Source organism: Scophthalmus maximus, chromosome 6, assembly GCF_022379125.1.
Source record: "Scophthalmus maximus strain ysfricsl-2021 chromosome 6, ASM2237912v1, whole genome shotgun sequence".
Taxonomy (NCBI): domain Eukaryota; kingdom Metazoa; phylum Chordata; class Actinopteri; order Pleuronectiformes; family Scophthalmidae; genus Scophthalmus; species Scophthalmus maximus.
The window spans coordinates 20,054,560-20,072,716 of NC_061520.1; the positions used below are offsets into that span (position 1 = coordinate 20,054,560).

At 43.9% G+C, this 18,157-nt stretch overlaps 1 protein-coding gene across 1 annotated transcript; it reads left to right on the forward strand.

Annotated features, from left to right (window-relative positions):
- The first annotated feature begins 1,706 nt into the window (after window positions 1-1,706).
- Window positions 1,707-17,259, forward strand: LOC118309501 (G-protein coupled receptor 22-like). The gene is made up of 2 exons (XM_035631701.2): window positions 1,707-2,026; window positions 13,673-17,259. Exon 2 carries the CDS (start codon window positions 13,784-13,786, stop codon window positions 15,329-15,331), a length of 1,548 nt encoding a protein of 515 aa, XP_035487594.1. The 5' UTR covers window positions 1,707-2,026; window positions 13,673-13,783; the 3' UTR covers window positions 15,332-17,259.
- The last annotated feature ends 898 nt before the right edge of the window (window positions 17,260-18,157 follow it).

Consider the following 18,157-nt stretch of genomic DNA (forward strand, 5'->3'; position numbering starts at 1 on the left):
TAGATGTGCAGATGTGCAGTGTGAGCCCATTAGACCTGTGCTTGTGTATAGTTCCTGGTCATAGTCGGTGTAATTGGCAACAGGTCCAGCTGTCTCTCCCACGCTTCCCTAATTGTCCCCGAGCCTGCACTGTCCTGTCAGCTGCAGCCTGCCTCTGCCTCAGAGAACCAGACGAGGAGAAGGGGAAAGAGCGAGCAGCTGCGCGAGGCGAGGGAAAGGGAAGCAAGCCATTAGACTGATAGAAAGGGAGAGAGGCATCAGCTGGCCACAGAAGTGCCACTTTTGCCATCTTGTCGTGGAGGGTGGCGGCAAAATAGCTGGACAGGATTTAACCAAATTGGCTGTCTGATATGTCATGAAGGGGAAATGTCTGATGTGAAGACTCAGAAAGTCAAGACTTGGAGCTTTGCCGTGGTCCACTCTCTCATCTTGTCGTCCACTTGTTGTGTTTGCTTTTATAGATAGAAATGGGGCCCAGAGTAGAGCGTTTCTGCTTCAGTCCATGTTTACGTGAAGAACAATAAATACCCTACATGATACCCAGCAGGTATGTTTTTTGCTATGGTATTGAAGGATATTGATGTTTTTTCATGTAATGGGGCGATGAACAAAAGGATGATAATGAAGTAACATTTTCTTCAAGCATTGCACACAAATGCATGAACTCTCGTTGCACGGCCACAATATTAAGTTCACATTGGTCACATGCCATGTCTTTGTTTGCCACTGGAATGAGTCATGTGGTGCACGCCGACGGTTGCTCGTGCTTTCATCTACCTCTGTTGTGGTGCTCAGTATTCCTGAACATCTCTATTGATTGTATTGAGATGTAGCCATACACTTAACTGCATTTAGTTTGGTTTATCTACATTGCAAGCTCGTCGCCAGTCTAATGAACAGGCTCGTTTGGTATCTGGTTTGATTTGTGAGTGTGTGCAGACACTCCGGCTGAAAATATCTATCCATGCACTGCTGTTGTCTTGGCTGAACCCGACGTTTGAGCTGAGCATCGTGTAGCTTTACTGTATATTCTCGAAGGTACAACCTCTGATCCAAATGTAAACACAAGGGTCACCACATTACCCCCCAAAACCCTGCAAGACAGGAAAAAGACAGTAATTTCTGATTAAGTTATTGGTTTGTTTTGCACATAGCAGGGAAACAAGCCTTTAATCATGAAATTGAGAAATATTCCAAACGTAGATTTCCATGCACTGCATTGCACTCCTCACAAAATAAAGTGTCAGAATCAATCCAGCAGAGCCTGATAGATCTTTTTCTTGTTCTATACATTATTCCTGTGTTACAACATTTACTATACCCACAATGAAAGTGGACTGTTCAACAGTTCGTTCTGAGACTCAGCCGCCTGGAGCATAGCCTGGAGCAGAGATGAGGAGCGAGCGGTTTACAGCCTCTCCACACATCCCCAGATTCATTTTTTTTATTTTCGAATTGTTGTCTTCAGACCAAGTCGACTGTGACATCACTTGAGTCGGTCTATCCCACCTCACCCAACTACCTCTGGACTGGAACCACAAAAGGCTTGTCCCCCCCCCCCCCACATATGCAAAACCTGCAGCCAGACTCTGAAATGGGTGGAGTGGGTCTTTTAAGTTGAAACGCCCAATCTAATAATGTTAATAAACATGTGGGCACAAAATCGGGGAGTGGGTCTTTAAAAGTGTTACCTCAAAAGTCAAAGCAGACAACCGATCATTTTTGACGCTTCGAATCCGGTTGGATCTGGATGACCTTGATAGTAGAACGTGGCACCTCCCTCCTCCCTCAGTCGGTTGAAATCACCCCGGCAGCGGTGCGCTCTGCCTGCGGACAGCGCAGCCGTCTGTCCGTCCCACGGACCTGTGTGCTGTTGTCAGTGGCCCCTGGTGGAGCTGCTGCTGCTGCTGCTGCCGCCGAGGAGCGAGTGCTCGACTGTGCCACATGGACAGGAGGAGCGCTTCCCATTGACACGCGCACAGTGTTGCGGACATGGATCGCTGAGAGCACGGCTCCGACGCAAGAGGTAATAATCCAGTTTTTGCCACAACAAAAAAAGAATAAGAAAAAGAGACATCAATGTTGTTGTTGTTTTTTTGCATTAATCCGCAACTTATCCGTGCTGTTGTTTGTCTGATAAAGACGTGTTGTTGTAAAATACGCACGCAGCGCTTGCCAAGCAGGTGGCACGTATACGGTAGCTTCATCCAGTCCAGCAATAACTTCCAACTGACAATTAAAAAAAATATTTTTTGTCATGATAGGAAAGTGCAGTTAAAATATTCTATAACGACATCTTTTGTGTATATATATATATATATATATATATATATTGAATTCAGTTAGGTGAACTTTTACGCAGCGTAATTTATAAAGTGTTAATTGTGCCAATTCACCGAAATCTGTTTTAACGGGAATCATTTGCTCTGATAATGTAAATGATATCCAACTTTATTCAGTCCAAAGATCGGACTATTGCTCCTCTGCCTCGCACCGCCCTGCGCTGTTTGGCACTATGCGCTGCTCGAAACATCGATTTAGCGGAGGAACCATGTGTTTTATTCGAATCCCCGGGCTGTTGTGTGTGGGAGTAGGTGCTTGACACAGTTACGGGCTCCGAGGCGGTGTGTTTCTCCCACGCTGCCGAGGGACCGGCTGGAAACATCTCTCCATGCACGCTGCACACCAAAGTGCGCTCGTCCGATCGCATGGGGTGTGTGTATATGCGATGCTTTTTTTTGCATTCGTGCTCTGTTGTGTGCGCCTGCAGCCAAAAGGGACGAACATGCCTTTAAAATATCTGTTAGATGCCACGAAGCTCTGCTAACCTGTCCTCACTGCCCGTCGCTCTGCGGTTGAAGGGAGAGATGACCTAAATACATCTCACATGAAACGGTTAAAGTTTATTTTCATCCATTTAATGATCTGTTAATGATCCAATGTAGTTGTTTGTTGCACATTTGACCTTATGAAGGCTATTTCGAGGTATTGGTGTAAAACCCCGTCTGTTTTGTCTTATTCTATCAAAACTTGTTAAATTTAATCGACCAGCCAATTAACTATTATTCTAAGGCAAATTTGATAATTGCCCAATGACTCAATTGTCCTGGTTCCAGCTTTATAAATGTGAAAGATTTTCTAAGTCTAATTGCAAGTTTAGTTTTTCTGATATTTTTAGAGCAAATGATGTATTGAGGCATACTTGTCATAATGAAGAGAATCATCAGTTGCAGTTAGCTATTCATACGTATGTAAGTGTTTATGCTGGAGCGGTGCTCCATTGCTTGTTGGACAGTTTAGTGTGATGAGCAGTTGCCAACGTTTTGTCAAATGCGACAATATCCATGCTCAGCTTCTGAGAAATGGAATCTGGCCTATGATATAATCACACAAATCAAGTTTATGCTCTCGCACAATCCACATTCTGCGGTTTCTATCTGGGCTGTTCATCACAAGCAGCAGTTTGTTACAGAACAAACCAACCGAAAAGAGGGATGTTCAAAGAGGAAAGGCTGTAAAAGTCAAAGTAATATGCAGTGAGACACAGAGGGGGGGCGAGATGAGGGGTAAAAGTGGGGAGGGGTGGTGGTGGTGGCTCATTTCAACATGACTGTGGAGGTGGAGAAGAAGAGAGAAGTCCTGATGAAAGCGTTTGATTCTGAACCGAGGCTCCGCCGTGATGTCCCCGTCTTCGACTGTGGATGGCTTTGATTGTGAACATGTATGAAAGGGTAAGCGGAACCCTGTGGTACACACAAAGTCAGAAAGCCACACACACACACACACACACACACACACACACACACACACACACACACACACACACACACACAGATTAATTGTCTACTAATTGCCTCCTTCTGCAGTTAAGTAACCTAATCATTTTTCACCGACTCGCTTATGGTTCAGCATCTGTCATCTATCAGTTGTGTCAGCAGCAGCACACACCTTTTTTTTCCTTCTTAATGCGTCTTCCCTTAGCTTAGCTTTTCAACGGTTGACTATTTCAGGTCTATATTTTTTTCTGCAATAAATAATTTAGGTAACAGGACAACACAAAGAGCCTGGATATTTTGCTCAAACCTGAATCACCCATCTACCATTTGAAAGGCCGGACTGAATAATGGATTACTTTCCCAATACCATGCACATGCATACAAGTCAACGACTGAAAAGGCAATAGGTTCGCTCCCAAACTGTGTGTGTAAGTTATCTCACAGGTTCTTCAGCCATCGAGTAAAGATGTACATGCAGTACATTAAAGATGAGTCTCCCAAAGTAGTTCTAAAAACCAACAACAACAACGCTTTTATTTTTTTCCTGGATTTAATTCTCCCTCATATCTCCCCTCTGTATTTCTCCATGCTTGCAGTTTCCAGCTGCTCCCCAGCCCCATTATGAAATGAACCAAAAATATTTATGACTTGGCCATAAATGATAATTGGTTTTCTGGGTAGAAAGTACAGATCCAGCTTGAGCAACAGCCACAATTAGGGGATATAAAAACCCTGGATGGAGGACCAGTAAAACAAACTGTGAGCCGGCTCGTGGCCTCGCCGCACTAACACATCAGTGAGGCACACAATAAATATACTGCACCTGTTGTTTTATCCAAGCATCTTATTTTTTGCAATGTACAAATGTTTTAATATTTTGACAGCACAAGCCAGTAAGTCCATTTTCATCAACACTGGAACTAGCAGATCTTGAACAAAACAAAACAAAACAACAAAACAGTAAAACAGTACCCACAACACCAATGAAACAGTTTTTGAGGGAGTAAAGTCTGGTGATTATGTCGTAACCAACACGACGCAACAACACCAAAAAAAAACCAAGACCTTTTGAGAACTATCTAGAGAGTTGTGAAAAAAAAATACAATTTGCCTCCATAAAAATATGCTTTAGGTATTTATGATGCTGTGTCTACCAGAGATGAGTCAGATGAGATGTATCCAGTTGGATCATTTCAAAATAAAAAATCTTTCATCAAACTCTGTGAATCATATAAGAATAGTCTGATTCATCTAACTCTCAGCAAGACAGCCAATAAATTTATTTCCAAAATGTGCGGCTGTTCCTTTGAAACGTCAGTTCCTGAATAAATAGTAGAATATACTGTATACCAATAGGCCTGCATAGATAATCATTATGTAATCATGTTTCAATATTTGTTGTTTTCGTAACAAATAACTCTAAGACCGGCATATACGCGTAGTGCAGTAGCATTTATTTATATTTATAATGTCCGCTGCACTCGGAAACGCTTGACATGATGATATTAATCGTGAAAATGGTAAACACAAGTGTAGTAGTTGTCCTTACATTTGAAAGTCAGAGTCATGCAAGGAAGCCAGCTGGAAGTCACATCCAGCGGGGGATTCTGTATCCAACCATTTATTTGTTTCACATTTATTCTGCTGGAAAAAGGAATAATATCCTCCCCCCCCCCCATTTACCCTAGTGCTACATCGGATGAGACTTTCATCCTCTGTGTTCACCTACAGCTACAAGACCACTTAGACTCAGCAGGTGTCCTGTTGCACATCTGTGTGTGCGCATGCATGTGCACAAGTGTATTAAGGTGTGTGTGTGTGTGTGTGTGTGTGTGTGTGTGTGTGTGTGTGTGTGTGTGTGTGTGTGTGTGTGTGTGTGTGTGTGTGTGTGTGTGTGTGTGTGTGTGTGTGTGTGTGTGTGTGTGTGTGTGTGTGTGTGTGTGTGTGTGTGTGTGTGTGTGTGTGTGTATCTCGTGGTCTCCCAGGCCAGCTGTGCTGAGGAGGAGCAGTGGTCTGCATGTGTTTTGCTCTGACATGACATTTTGTCTCCATCGCGGCGCGGTGACTGGAGAGAGATCTCAAACAACAGCTTGATGTCTCAGTAGGAAGTCTATTTACACACAGGCACACAACTCAAGCACATATGCGGGTGGGTGTCCATTGAGTGGAGGGTACGTACATGTTCTGCGTTCTTACAGCTCCACCCCCCCCCCCTCCCCCCCACACACACACACACACACACACAAACACACAAACACACACACACTTGAGATTCACAAGCTGTTTTGTCTGTTCTCGTGTCCCGTCTGAAGTAATCTCCTCTGAGACTAAGAGCTCAGATGAGCTCTCTGGTGCCGTTGTCTTGACAAGTGATTGAAGCTGCCATATTTGACACAAAAGGGAGAATCATCAGACTCCCGGGGGCCAGAAGAAAGATATCTGTCTCGTAACAACTCAGCAACTACTGCACACCTTCAAAATCAGACGTGATCATCAGATGTCCGTCCTGATTGTTCACTTTTTTTTCTGTCCTGCCGCCCCAGCCACGTGCGTCCCTTTCAACAGCAGCCCATGTTCAAAACTTCATACTTTCCCCACAAGCTCCCCTCAGTTGAGCTGACAGTGTGATTAGATTTCCAGGCACCCTGCTGCATAACTTTGCATAATGATGAAGAGAAACTGATTTTCTTCAAACTGCTCTGATGCTCTATCAAATCTTTTTATATCTTTTCTATCTTAAAGTTTAAGATATGCAGTTCACACCATCCGTGTTTTAGATAGAGAAATATGTGGACACATTTGATGGGAAATACATTTTTGGCTCAGCGACTATAGGTTTAGTCATATCACCTGTAGCCGTTCTAGCAGCGCGGCTCTGGAGATGTCGGACCCTGGCGACCGAGGTCCCCTCAAACTGCGCTCACACACTGAACTATGACGGTGAACACGATAAAACATGTTATCTGCCGAACATCAGCATGTTAGCATTTTCTTTGTGGACATGTTATACGCCGACTTTAGCATTTTGCTAAAAGCCACACTGCAACCCTTCAGTGATATCTGGTCCTGCTTATCTCGCCACGACAAGCAAAAGAATAACAAATCCAACGCACTGGTCTGATTTATCCATAATCTCTTTTTGTAGGATAGTTGATAAAAATGTAATTTTCAACACTGGAATATATTCCCTATTTCTTTTTCACGTGCATATTCCTGTCTTCCCACCATGTATCATTTTGACAACCTGTTACATCAGCTCGCCTCATAGGAATAGCAAGATTATCTCGACTGTCATTCATCTTCTCAGCTGTTCAATTAAACATGCTATACAGTCTCCCGTCACACACTTTCTGTTTCTCCCAAGGGGAGGGGTTGTAGAGCTTTGTCACTTAAATCTGTGTGGAAAAACGAGGGCCCTGCATGTGGTGTACCGCCTGGTGAATTCACCTCACTCACTGCTGAACCTGTGATGCACCGTCAAAGCACAAAAAAGTACCCATTTTATTATCCGACCAGTCTGTGGTGTTGCAGGAGTTGTGCTGTGATTGAGTGAAGTAATTAAAAAAGGTTCTAACCCTTAAAACTAAACCTGCATTGATTTCCTACAACGGCTTTCTACAACCCCCAGGGAACAGGCATTCAAGTCTGACTGTTGAGGCGGAGAAGCCAAAGGTGATCAGCAATAACAGAGCAAAATCAAAGGAGGTTTTTGCAGTCGGATTGTCCATTTGGTGAAAAACACAACCTGGTTGTGGCACTGCAATCAGCGAGTGGAGCTATTTGCGTGTCCTTGTCAAATGTTGGTTTTTAAAGTAGCAGAAGAAAGAACATTGCGTTTTTTTGTGTCTGAGAAACTGTCAGCCGAGCCTGATGTCTTCCATTTACTCTCCAAACTGCATAGACATTTAAGCTTTAAACTTGATTATCATGAAAAATTATGGTTTTCTGCCATGGCATTAAAGGAGTCACACATCAACAAAACAAGCATTCGTAAACAGGTCACATAAAGAAATTGCCTATTGCACTTACTACCTAATACACTGTTAATATTTACATATAAATGGAGCTAAAATGACAGAAACACTTGACACGACGGAATAAAAAACAAGGGGTTAGCACCCAGATGTATATATTTTTTAATGGAAATATCATGCATCAACTGTAGCCAGATATGACCAGGAATAAGATGGGATTATTATCAAACTATAAAATGTGCAACATATACTGTAGCTTTATAAAATCTGGGATTTTAAAATGTATTTTTGACAAAGGGTTTATAATCCGCCCTGGTTCAAGCCTGGTGTTACGTCCCGTAGAGCTAGGGGTATCAGGACATGAACATAAACCAGATGTAATTGGTATTTTGAAAGGATATTTATTTAGAATAAGGCAAAAAAGAACTTAAAACGGATAAATGGGCCAATGGAGCTGTGGAAATCAACAAAGGAATATAACAAAAGAGATCCTCATAAGGAAGACTAATACTATAACTATAAGAAAACAAAAGGATAAACCAAAATCCTCTAACTAAAATACTTTGCAAAACAAAAACCACAATGCGCACAGCACCCCTTTACCTAGTGTAACTATGCAAGACAAACCTGTTAAATCCAAAGGCGATATCAGTTTTTAAAGCTCAAAACCCTGGCCCACTTCCTCACACTCTCATACATCGAGGCAAACTAATCTGGTCTGCCAGCTGCCCTGAACTGCCAGTCAAGCAGGCTATTTAAGCCGGAGGCGGACTTCACTGGTGCTCCTCGATTGGGGCAGATTGGTGACGCTGCTTGGTGCGGCATGACCAAGCAGCGTCACCATCGCAGGGAACTGGGCGGGGCTTCCCTTATCCAACCAATCCGCAGCACGGGATGGCACAGCCTGCTTTACATCTCAGATAAAGCACAATCAATTAAATAACCAGACGAGGGTGCCAGTGGCAGCCCTAACACCTGGTATACAAAAACCACAACCGTTTCTGTTGGATCACCAGATCCAAAAAGCCATTCCAACAATTTATTTGTGACACTTGAATATGGGTGGATATATTTTTCCATACATGAAAAGATGTCATGATGTATAACGACAAATCAATGCAATTACATATCAAATTCATACCTAAGCAATAACAAGTAGTTGATTAAATTAAGTAAATTGGGCTGACAATACTTCAACCGACTTCCTTTATGCATAGGGTTGTCTTCAGGGTGTTAAACGTAGGAATCTGGTGTAATGCAACACAAATAAGAAAGGTTCGAAAATCCATGAAACTTTGAGAGTAGAATAAGAATGATATAACAGATGAGGTTTGAAAGACTAACAGACTCCTTGACTAACAATGGTTCTCTCCTTGTCTTGGTCACAATGGTTTGGAGACAGAGGCTATATAGATCCAGGGAATCAAACATGAGTATTAGATACTGGTGTTAACATCTTCAGAAACCTCACACACATTCACGGGAGGACTTGACATCATCGCCGGATACTCGGATGAAAATGTGTCATCACTCTCACATTAGATCTCATTACAGTCGGGGTGTGTGATAAGAGAGAGGTTTTCAAGGCAGAAGGTGTTGCAGGGACAATAACTTGATGAAGCACTTGGATGTGACCTTTTCCTGGTCGTCAGTGTGTCAAATGCTGAATAGACTTCTTTATATAACGCTTGTCTAGTCTTAACGACCACTCCGAGTCAAGTAACATTCGCCCATTCTTGCGCACAATCACACTGCTCTTGTTCCATACATGGACTGTGTGCTACACAGTCGCGAACACGGGCACAAACACACAAAGAAGGTTCATCATCAGGGGGCAGTTTGGGGTTCAGTAGGCTATCTTGCCCGAGGATACTTTGACAGGCGGACTGGAGAGATCAGGGATTAAACCAGCAACCTTCCAATCAGCCGCAGCCGCCTTAAATGTCAGGCTCCAAGTCAGATTATGGCCTTTTGCAAAGCTAGAAAAAGGTCACACACACTCAACACACACACACACACACACACGCGTCACTTGGATCACTCCCCGGTGAGCGTCTCACACTCGTACATGACTTAATTAAGAAACGATAATAAATGCACCTGGTTCCACAGTCAAAACACCACTAACCAGATACAACCTCGAGACCACTCAGATTCCAGTGGGAGAACATTTTTAATAACCAGAGAGTGGATTAGTGCTGTGTGTAAAACAGCACAGGGCTCCCCAGGGTCAGACATTCAGGTCAGTGCAGGGTCATATTGATTGGTTTTTCACACGTGTACTTCAATTGAATGCCCTGTCCAACGCCGCCTTTTAATTTACAGGCAGAATAAATGGGAGAACATGTAGAAAACCAATGTAGCTGTATATTTTCAGGGAGAACACCTGCCCTGTAGGAAGCACTGTATGGAACCACACCAAAACAATAATTACCTTAAAAATACAGCACTCACATGTGTGACATGGATTTCTTTTCTTCTGCGATTTTTTTAAAATTGGCAACACCTATAAACCTTTCCTGTTCCAAACATCTCACCTGTGGTGCAATCACACGGCTTTTCAGTCAGCCAGGTGGAGTCTTTTGGGACTGGAGTGGTCCATTGGGCACTGTAGGCAACCAGGAAACCAGCAGCAGTTAGGGGAACGCTGATGTAAGACCTTACAGAGGAGGGGGAAAAAGCTGCCACCTCTGCTCCCTGGGACATCTTGTTTACAACTGCCGCTGGCGCGCCCTTCTTTTCCACTTCCTTCCCTCGCGCAGCCAGTTTTTGTTGTCTGTCGCGGCTCTCCAGCAGGGGTTTGAGGTGTCCCACTTACAGGTGACGCATTCCCGCTTTCAAACAAAATCCCACTACTTCTCCGAAAATCTTCTTTTCTCTCTAGCCTCCATCCAAACCTTCTCTGCCCCTCTGATCTTAATGCTTACACAATTCCGGGCTCGGGCGGCAATACATCTACTCCTGACTGGACCAGCTGGAGACGTTCAACAGGAGTCAAGCAAATTAGCTGCATGGTTGTGCTCATGCACAACATCAGTTTTTTCCCCCACTCAACTTTCCCCAGTGTCCATCCTTTAATCAACCTGCACCTCCCCCAAGAGATATCTCTGTTCTAGCAGTTTTAAACTAACCCCACAAATCGTTATCTTCCAGCTGCTTTCTCACTTGCGAGGGCAGTGTCATTGAAACTTAATCTTGTTTCCATAAAGTCTATATTATTATATTATTGAAAATAGTTGAAAGAAGACTGACTATTCTAATGGGATTTCAATTTCCTCCCTGCTGTTTACAATGCCCACAGAAAACAGGAACACAGTAAAGCAGTCATATTGTAAAGGTTTCATCACTTTAAGATTTGACATTGATATTTTGACTCACAGCACAGCAGAACCACAGGAGTGCACCAGTATGTGCACTATTTTGTCTCCTTTGTGGAAATGTGTGTTAAGTTCTCCATTTTGTAATTGGGTGGTATTTTAACTCTACTGCACTACTGGCTCACCGTCACTGTGCATAGTGTAACCACGGAGCTCAGCATCACACGCTTCAATGCTGTAGCACCTGTGCCTTCATTAATCTAGACCCTTGTAGTGTGGTCGCCATGGAAACAGAAACGGGAAGAAAAGTCCATCACTCACCGGAACGTCTCGTTGCCAGAGTGCAGAGGTTGATCGTTGAGAGTTGATTCACTGTGTTTATTTGTTTTCCCTGCGCTCTTCACTTCGCGAGTTCACTGTGGAACGTTTCAACACTTAATACTGAGATTTCCACGTCTTGAGGAAGTTAGAGGAAACAAAGCTGCGAAATTCAATCATTCAATTGATATCCCGCAGGCGCAATCAGTATAGCCACCCTCTAATCAATGTTGAGCAACTGTTTTTACACACCGTCTTTAATCTGGTGGTTGTCAGTGCAACAGTGAGCTTGTTTCTGCATGCATACCAGTGCCTGTTAGATGTGTCTGTCTTTGTGCTCCATGTAAAGACATTTATAACGTTACTGTTAAAAGAGTTGAAGGTGCCATCCCCGCTACCGAAAAAAAAGGGGTGAGGGATCATCATCACATGTATTGTCATCATCAGTCTCACACTGATCTTGTACTACTCAGATTGACAAAAACTAAATTTAAGTTATGGTTCTCTATGGTTAAAAGTCTATTTACATCAACTTTTTTTTTTGTTGCTATTGCTACATAGATAACATTAGCAAGCATTGACAGCTTCTTACTTACCAACAGAGCCAGCCCTAGTCTATATGCGTCCCTAAGCAGAATTTGATTGGGGGCCCTCCACCGCCACTAAAACTATTGTCAATGCTTATTCATTCGCACACCTCTTGTAAATCTAATACACCCATTACTTGTAGCTGTGTTTTTTACAATAAACCAATGTCAGCCTTTATGCTTCCATGGTTTTTAAACTTAAAAGTAGCCAACTGACAATTGCAGTCTATTGTGAATTTGCACTTTAATATTCAAAGTGATACAGTACTGAGTGGCATACCGAACTTGGTGTGCTGAAAAGTATAAAAATAAACCAGCAGACAATGCAATTATTGTAAACTAGTACACCATTTTAATTGCTTTTGGTTTGAAAAATTGTGTAGTGCGACAATCGACTACAAATACCATCGACTGACTGACTGACTGACTGACTGACTGACTGACTGACTGACTGACTTTCAGTCGCATGTGCCTAACGTTACATGCCGCATGCATGAGCGTGTACTCTGACAGGCAGCGGGAATTGACTGAACCAGTATTAGCCTGCCAGCCCGTTAACATAAGATTGCATTTTTGTATGATTGCCATTGACATAATATAACATGTATATAATAACCCCCCCCCCCCCCCCCCCAAAAAAAAAACCCAAAACAAAACCTAACCAGGCTTTCTTGTGGGACATTTCAAGTCCTCTTGGTTGCCAGGGGGGCCTTAAGCAGCCAATACGCTGCATATGCCTAGGGCCCTGCTTACCAATTGCAGAAACATTGTCTCAGACTTCATTCCTTTAGTCGCCAAGTGCTGTCTTCCTCTAACTTCTACTCAAGTTAGCATGCCAACCAACTCTGCCCGCCCTTCACTTTCCCATACTGAGTCACTGTTGCGTGCAGTTCTGCCTTGAAGAAGTAGCACAGTAGTAAACAGTTGCTCAAATTGTTTTGTTTGTGTTTGGATCAAACCAGTCAGAGATATTTTTGCTAGAGAGCTTTACAAATGCAGGTAGGATGCTTTCAGTCGTCGTGCTAAGCTAAACCAATGATTGAACTATTCTTTTAATGAGTGAAATGTGTTTCAGTAAAACTTAAATTAATTGTTTTTGGCAGGTTTACCTTAAGCGGCTAATTTGAAAATGAACCCTTCCGACGTGACATAGATACTTTAGTCTGAAACCTTCCAACACTTAAATATGTTCCTTTGGCAGTAGTTAATAAATAATTTGGCACGCTCCAGCTGGCAGAGCTGAGATCATGACCAATTTTCAGTAAGTTGCTGAATGTGTTGTTTTTATTGATCCACTGAGAGGGCAGTTGATTGCCTGTGGGTCTGATTACTTAGCTTCATTCAATTTTCCCATTCCCCGAGCCCCAGTACACTTTAGTGATAGTGTGGCAGCCTGTGGTTCTGACAGCTTGTGAGCAGGTCTCATGTTGTGGCTGAGCCAAAATGGTTATCAGAGATTCTGATAGGCAACAGATTGGAGGCTGGATTGATGCATAATGCAGCACCTGTTAGATCTGCAGATGCCGCGACTGATATACGGTATGCATATGTATTACAAAGATAGATAGATAGATAGAAAGGCAAACATGGGTTACGATCACTGCATCAGTCTGACATGTTCTGAGAGAGAATAATGTGTTTTGATTCTTCCCTCCACAGTTCACCTCTAATCTGTCTGCATTGTGTTCCCCTCTCCCCAGTGCTGTCATCAAGCTGTTTTTCATCCCCGCATCATGGAGGCTCAGCCTGCTGCATCATGGGAGCTCATCAACGGTGTGACAGATACAATATATGAGGACTGAGAGGTCGTCATGGAGACTGACAACGTCACCGCATTCCCAGCCACCACTGACTCGGTCGGGACGGTGGCCGGCCTGGAGGGAATGGGAGTCCTTCGTGAGCAAGGAGTGGGGGGCTCGTCCAGCAGCCCCGCGTCCTGGTACATGCCGTACTCACTGGGCTTCCAGGTGTCGCTTACAGCCTTTCTCATGCTGGAGCTGGTGTTGGGCTTCAGCAGCAACCTGACAGTGCTGGTTCTCTACTGCTCCCAATCCAATTTAGTTGACTCAGTGAGCAATATGGTGACTGTCAATCTGCATGTCCTGGATGTGGCGGTGTGTGTGCTGTGTCTGCCCCTCACTCTGGTGGTAGTGCTGCTGCCTCCAGGACCAAACCTGGCCCTGCTCTGCTGCTTCCATGAAGCCTGTGTCACCTTTGCCAGCATCGCCACAGCCATCAACATCCTGGTCATCAGCTTGGACCGATATGACATTTCAGTACGGCCGGCCAACAGACTGCTGACAACGCGCAGGGCAGCGCTGCTCCTGGCCGCTGTTTGGGTCACCTCAGTAGCTGTGTTTTTTATCCCATTCTTGGAGGTGCAGTGGTCCAGTGGAGGGGGGTCAGAGGAGAAAGGGCAGGTGGCACACTTGTCTTTGTCCTCACATGGCATCAGTGCCACAGCGGTGCCAGCATGGCGTAACCGGACACTGCTGTGTGTTGGCGGGCAGGGCTATAATACAGGCCTGGGAATGTATTATCATCTCATCCTGCAGGTGCCCATCTTCTTCACCACCGTGGCTGTCATGCTTTTCACCTACTCCAAAATACTGAGGGCTTTAAACATCCGCATTGGCTCCCATATGAAGAAGAGCCAGAGGTTTAGGGGCCCCTCCTGTAGCGGGCGCCACAAGAGACAGAAGAAAAAGAAGGCAGGGCTCAGAATGGTTGACGAAGGGGAGGTAGGAGGCGAGCAGTGCAATGCAGATGGTAACAAACAGCTCAGCCACCCTCCCCTCATCCCTTCCCCCTCCCCTACACTCACAGCTACCTCCCCCCCTGCCCTGTCCTCGTCTGCCCCTCTGGTCATCTCTGACATGGGTGCGGCCACCCCCATGCCAGTCACAATGGGTGTTCAGGCCTCCGTGTCAGCCATCATTGCATTGCGGAGGGCAGTGCGGCGACATAGGGATCGTCGAGAGCGCCAGAGGCGGGTCTTCAGGATGTCCCTCATCATCATCACCACCTTCCTGGGTTGCTGGGCTCCCCTATCCGTGACCAACGTGCTCATTCTTGGCATTGGCCCCAGTGATGCCCTGATAAGCCTGCGCCTCTGGTTCCTTGCCCTAGCCTATGGTACCACTGTCTCCCACCCTCTGCTCTATGCTTTCACCCGACAGAAGCTGCGCCGTGCCCTCCGCGCCAAGGTTAAAAAGAGGGTGGTGTCCCTGCTCCAAGTTGACCCTTCACCAGGGGGCACTGTCATACACAACTCCTGGGTAGAGAACAGAAAAACCACCAGACAGGTGCGGGTGGAAGCAAGCCAAGGTACTGATCGTTGCCAGGCAGAGGCCCTGTGAGACCGACACTACTTACTACTGTAAGCTAATTCATTAGGAAACTCAGTTGCGTGTAAAGCCGGTGTAAGAAATGTGAAAAACACATTTCTACCTCTGGGAGATGTTTCAATGTAACCACCACCAGCAAGCAGACACGGCTAACTTTCACCTCAGGCATTAGTGGAAGCAGGTTGCTGTGGTCACTGTAGTTCACACAGTCTTTGCAGCTGATGCAAATCAAACAACAACAACAACAAACACACAAGTGTATATAATTTGAACTGAAGTCTGTTTACATAAGGAGCTGTATGACAGGATGAGCATTCTCACAGTGGTGCTTACATAACTGCTCCAAAGAATGTGTTTCACCAGCTGATGATCTGATCTGCCTCCTGCTCAGATGCTCCAAGGCAGCTTAAAAGAATAGGCTGATACACAAATACTCTAAAAATCTTTGAATGTATTTAATTTAGTCTCTGCCTTATTTCTTGCTCTGAAAGTTTGGCTGAAAGGTATTTTGGGTATTCTGAAGACGTGAATTCATATGAAGAGAGTAGGTGAGGCACAAGTCTGAGTACATTTAAAGTGTGACATATGCATTTAAGCTTGAACATTAGTTATTCTACATTCAAATGTTACAGTGTTTATACAACATCCTGCAATGCTCCTTGATATAAATGCAGTTATTATTTTCCAGATTCGTATCAATTGCTGTAATGTCTTGTTGGTGTTTTGCATATACTACAGGGAGAAGCACGGGTGAGCACATCATTCAAAGGGATGGTTTGACGTTTGAAAAAAACACTCATTTGCTTTCTGACAGAGAGTTAGATATTCAGATGAACAGTGCACTTGTGTCTGTAGCAGCAGCAGCCGGGCTAGGAAGGTTCCGTCCAAAGAAAACCAATCGTATCTTCAATTAGGTTTTTTTCCAGATTAATTAGTGAACTTTGGAGGTGTTGGTAGGTGTATTTTTGTTACCTCCTGACTGAGACTGCTGGACCTAAAGCAGAGTATATGGTTTGGCAGATGATTATTTTGAGTTTTTTGGTTTTGTTTTGCCATTGTGCAGGTTAAGTCACACAATCCTGGCAACCGTACCCCTGTTTGCAGTCTATGTAGTAAGATAAACCACCTGGCCACTGGCTGTAGCTTCATATTTACCTTACAGAAGTGACTGTGGTATCAATCTTCTCCTCTAAATCTTGGCAAGAGAATTAATACATTTATTTTCTGAGAATGAAAATTAAACCATAAAACAGAAACTTGTATTATGATGGTCTAATATACAGTCTGGTACAGAATCCAAAATGACAATCTGAAATAAATAACAGTAAAATACAGACAGCACAATCATGGCACAATTCCAAGTATGTATTGCAGATGCTGTTGTTTGGGATTATGTTATATTTAAATTGCGCTCATTTTTCAGCATGCCAAAAGCATGCAATTCTCATTTGAGTTAACATCCGTGTACATGATGTAAATATTGATCAGATTGGAATTTATAGATTGACTTTTCTAGATTAGAGGAGTGTTTCGGTTGCAGCTGGCTCGTCCCTGACAGCGCCCAGACGTCTGGTCCCATGGGTCAACTCACCAAACACAGGACAGTTACTGACAGGTTGGTGAGATTATTAATAGGACCAGTGTTTGCTGTTGACATTGTTGTACCTGCTTGTGTGTTCACTGCTGTGATGCTGTACTCACACTGGGGCTCAGTTAAGAGGTCATGGGATTTCTTTCACACATTTAATGCAATCCTGAATGTAATTTTTTTTTTAAACACACACTTACATATATATTTATTTGTGTGTGTGTGTTTATAAATGATACTATATGTACACCAAGAATATGCTATCTAGGTTTTCTTCACCGTGTTGTTTTTATGTGAAAGTGTGACCATGCAAAATTGAATTATATCAATAAACGTTAAATATTGAGCTCTACATTTGTTGTTTATATTCTTATTACTGACTTTAGAGTTTGTAAATGTTGTTTGCTATGAGTTTGGTACTTATGGAGGAGTAACTGTGCTAAAAATACAGAGAGCACTATATAAAAAACAGGGTTTTGGGGGGCGGGGTCCCCAAGCAATAAACAACAAACCGGAAGTGAGGGGAACAGCATGAGGGGAACGCATATGGAATTTCATTCCTTTTCTTTGTTCGAAGAGCGTAGGCTTTCATTTTGAGAGCATAATTTCTTCATTTCACTTTCATATTTTACAGTGCGTCCCCGAAACCCCTGCCCTTTCTCTCAAATAGCCGCCTTGCTCATATGCAAATGTATTCTGCTCCAGCTCAAATATGCCAGTCAGATATACTATAGCTGCACAAATGCACACCCCATCCATTTATGACAGTGACCATGTTTTCACAATTTCAAGCATGGCATTGTTTCAAAAAATAGCCAAATGTTTTGTTTTTTTTTAAATTAAAAACGTGGCTACTGACTATTTGATAGAGGGAAAACTAACAAGATTGAAAATATAATGCTCTCAAATTTACACGCTGACCCGTGGCTGCTTTTTGCACAGGCTTTTTTTTTGTGCACGTGCACGTGCACGTGCTCGCTTATTACAACCACAAGGCGGCCAATTCTATATATGTATTACATGTGAGTAGGTGGTGCTGTACAGTCGATCAAACTTCAGTGTATATCACTGGACATGAGCTCTCTGTGGAGGAACCGTGCAGGGGCCCTCGATGGGCACCGATCACGCTCCTCCCCGCGAGTGGCACCGAACCGACCGCAGCTCGAGAGCTGTTTGAAAACTTCACGTGTTGCGTGGGCGGGAGGCGCTCCAGACCTCTGCAGTGTAGGGAAGACAAAAAATAAGGTCAT

Coding starts and splice junctions, on each gene's coding strand:
- LOC118309501 (XM_035631701.2), top strand. CDS start 13,784: ATGGAGACTGACAACGTCACCGCATTCCCAGCCACCACTGACTCGGTC.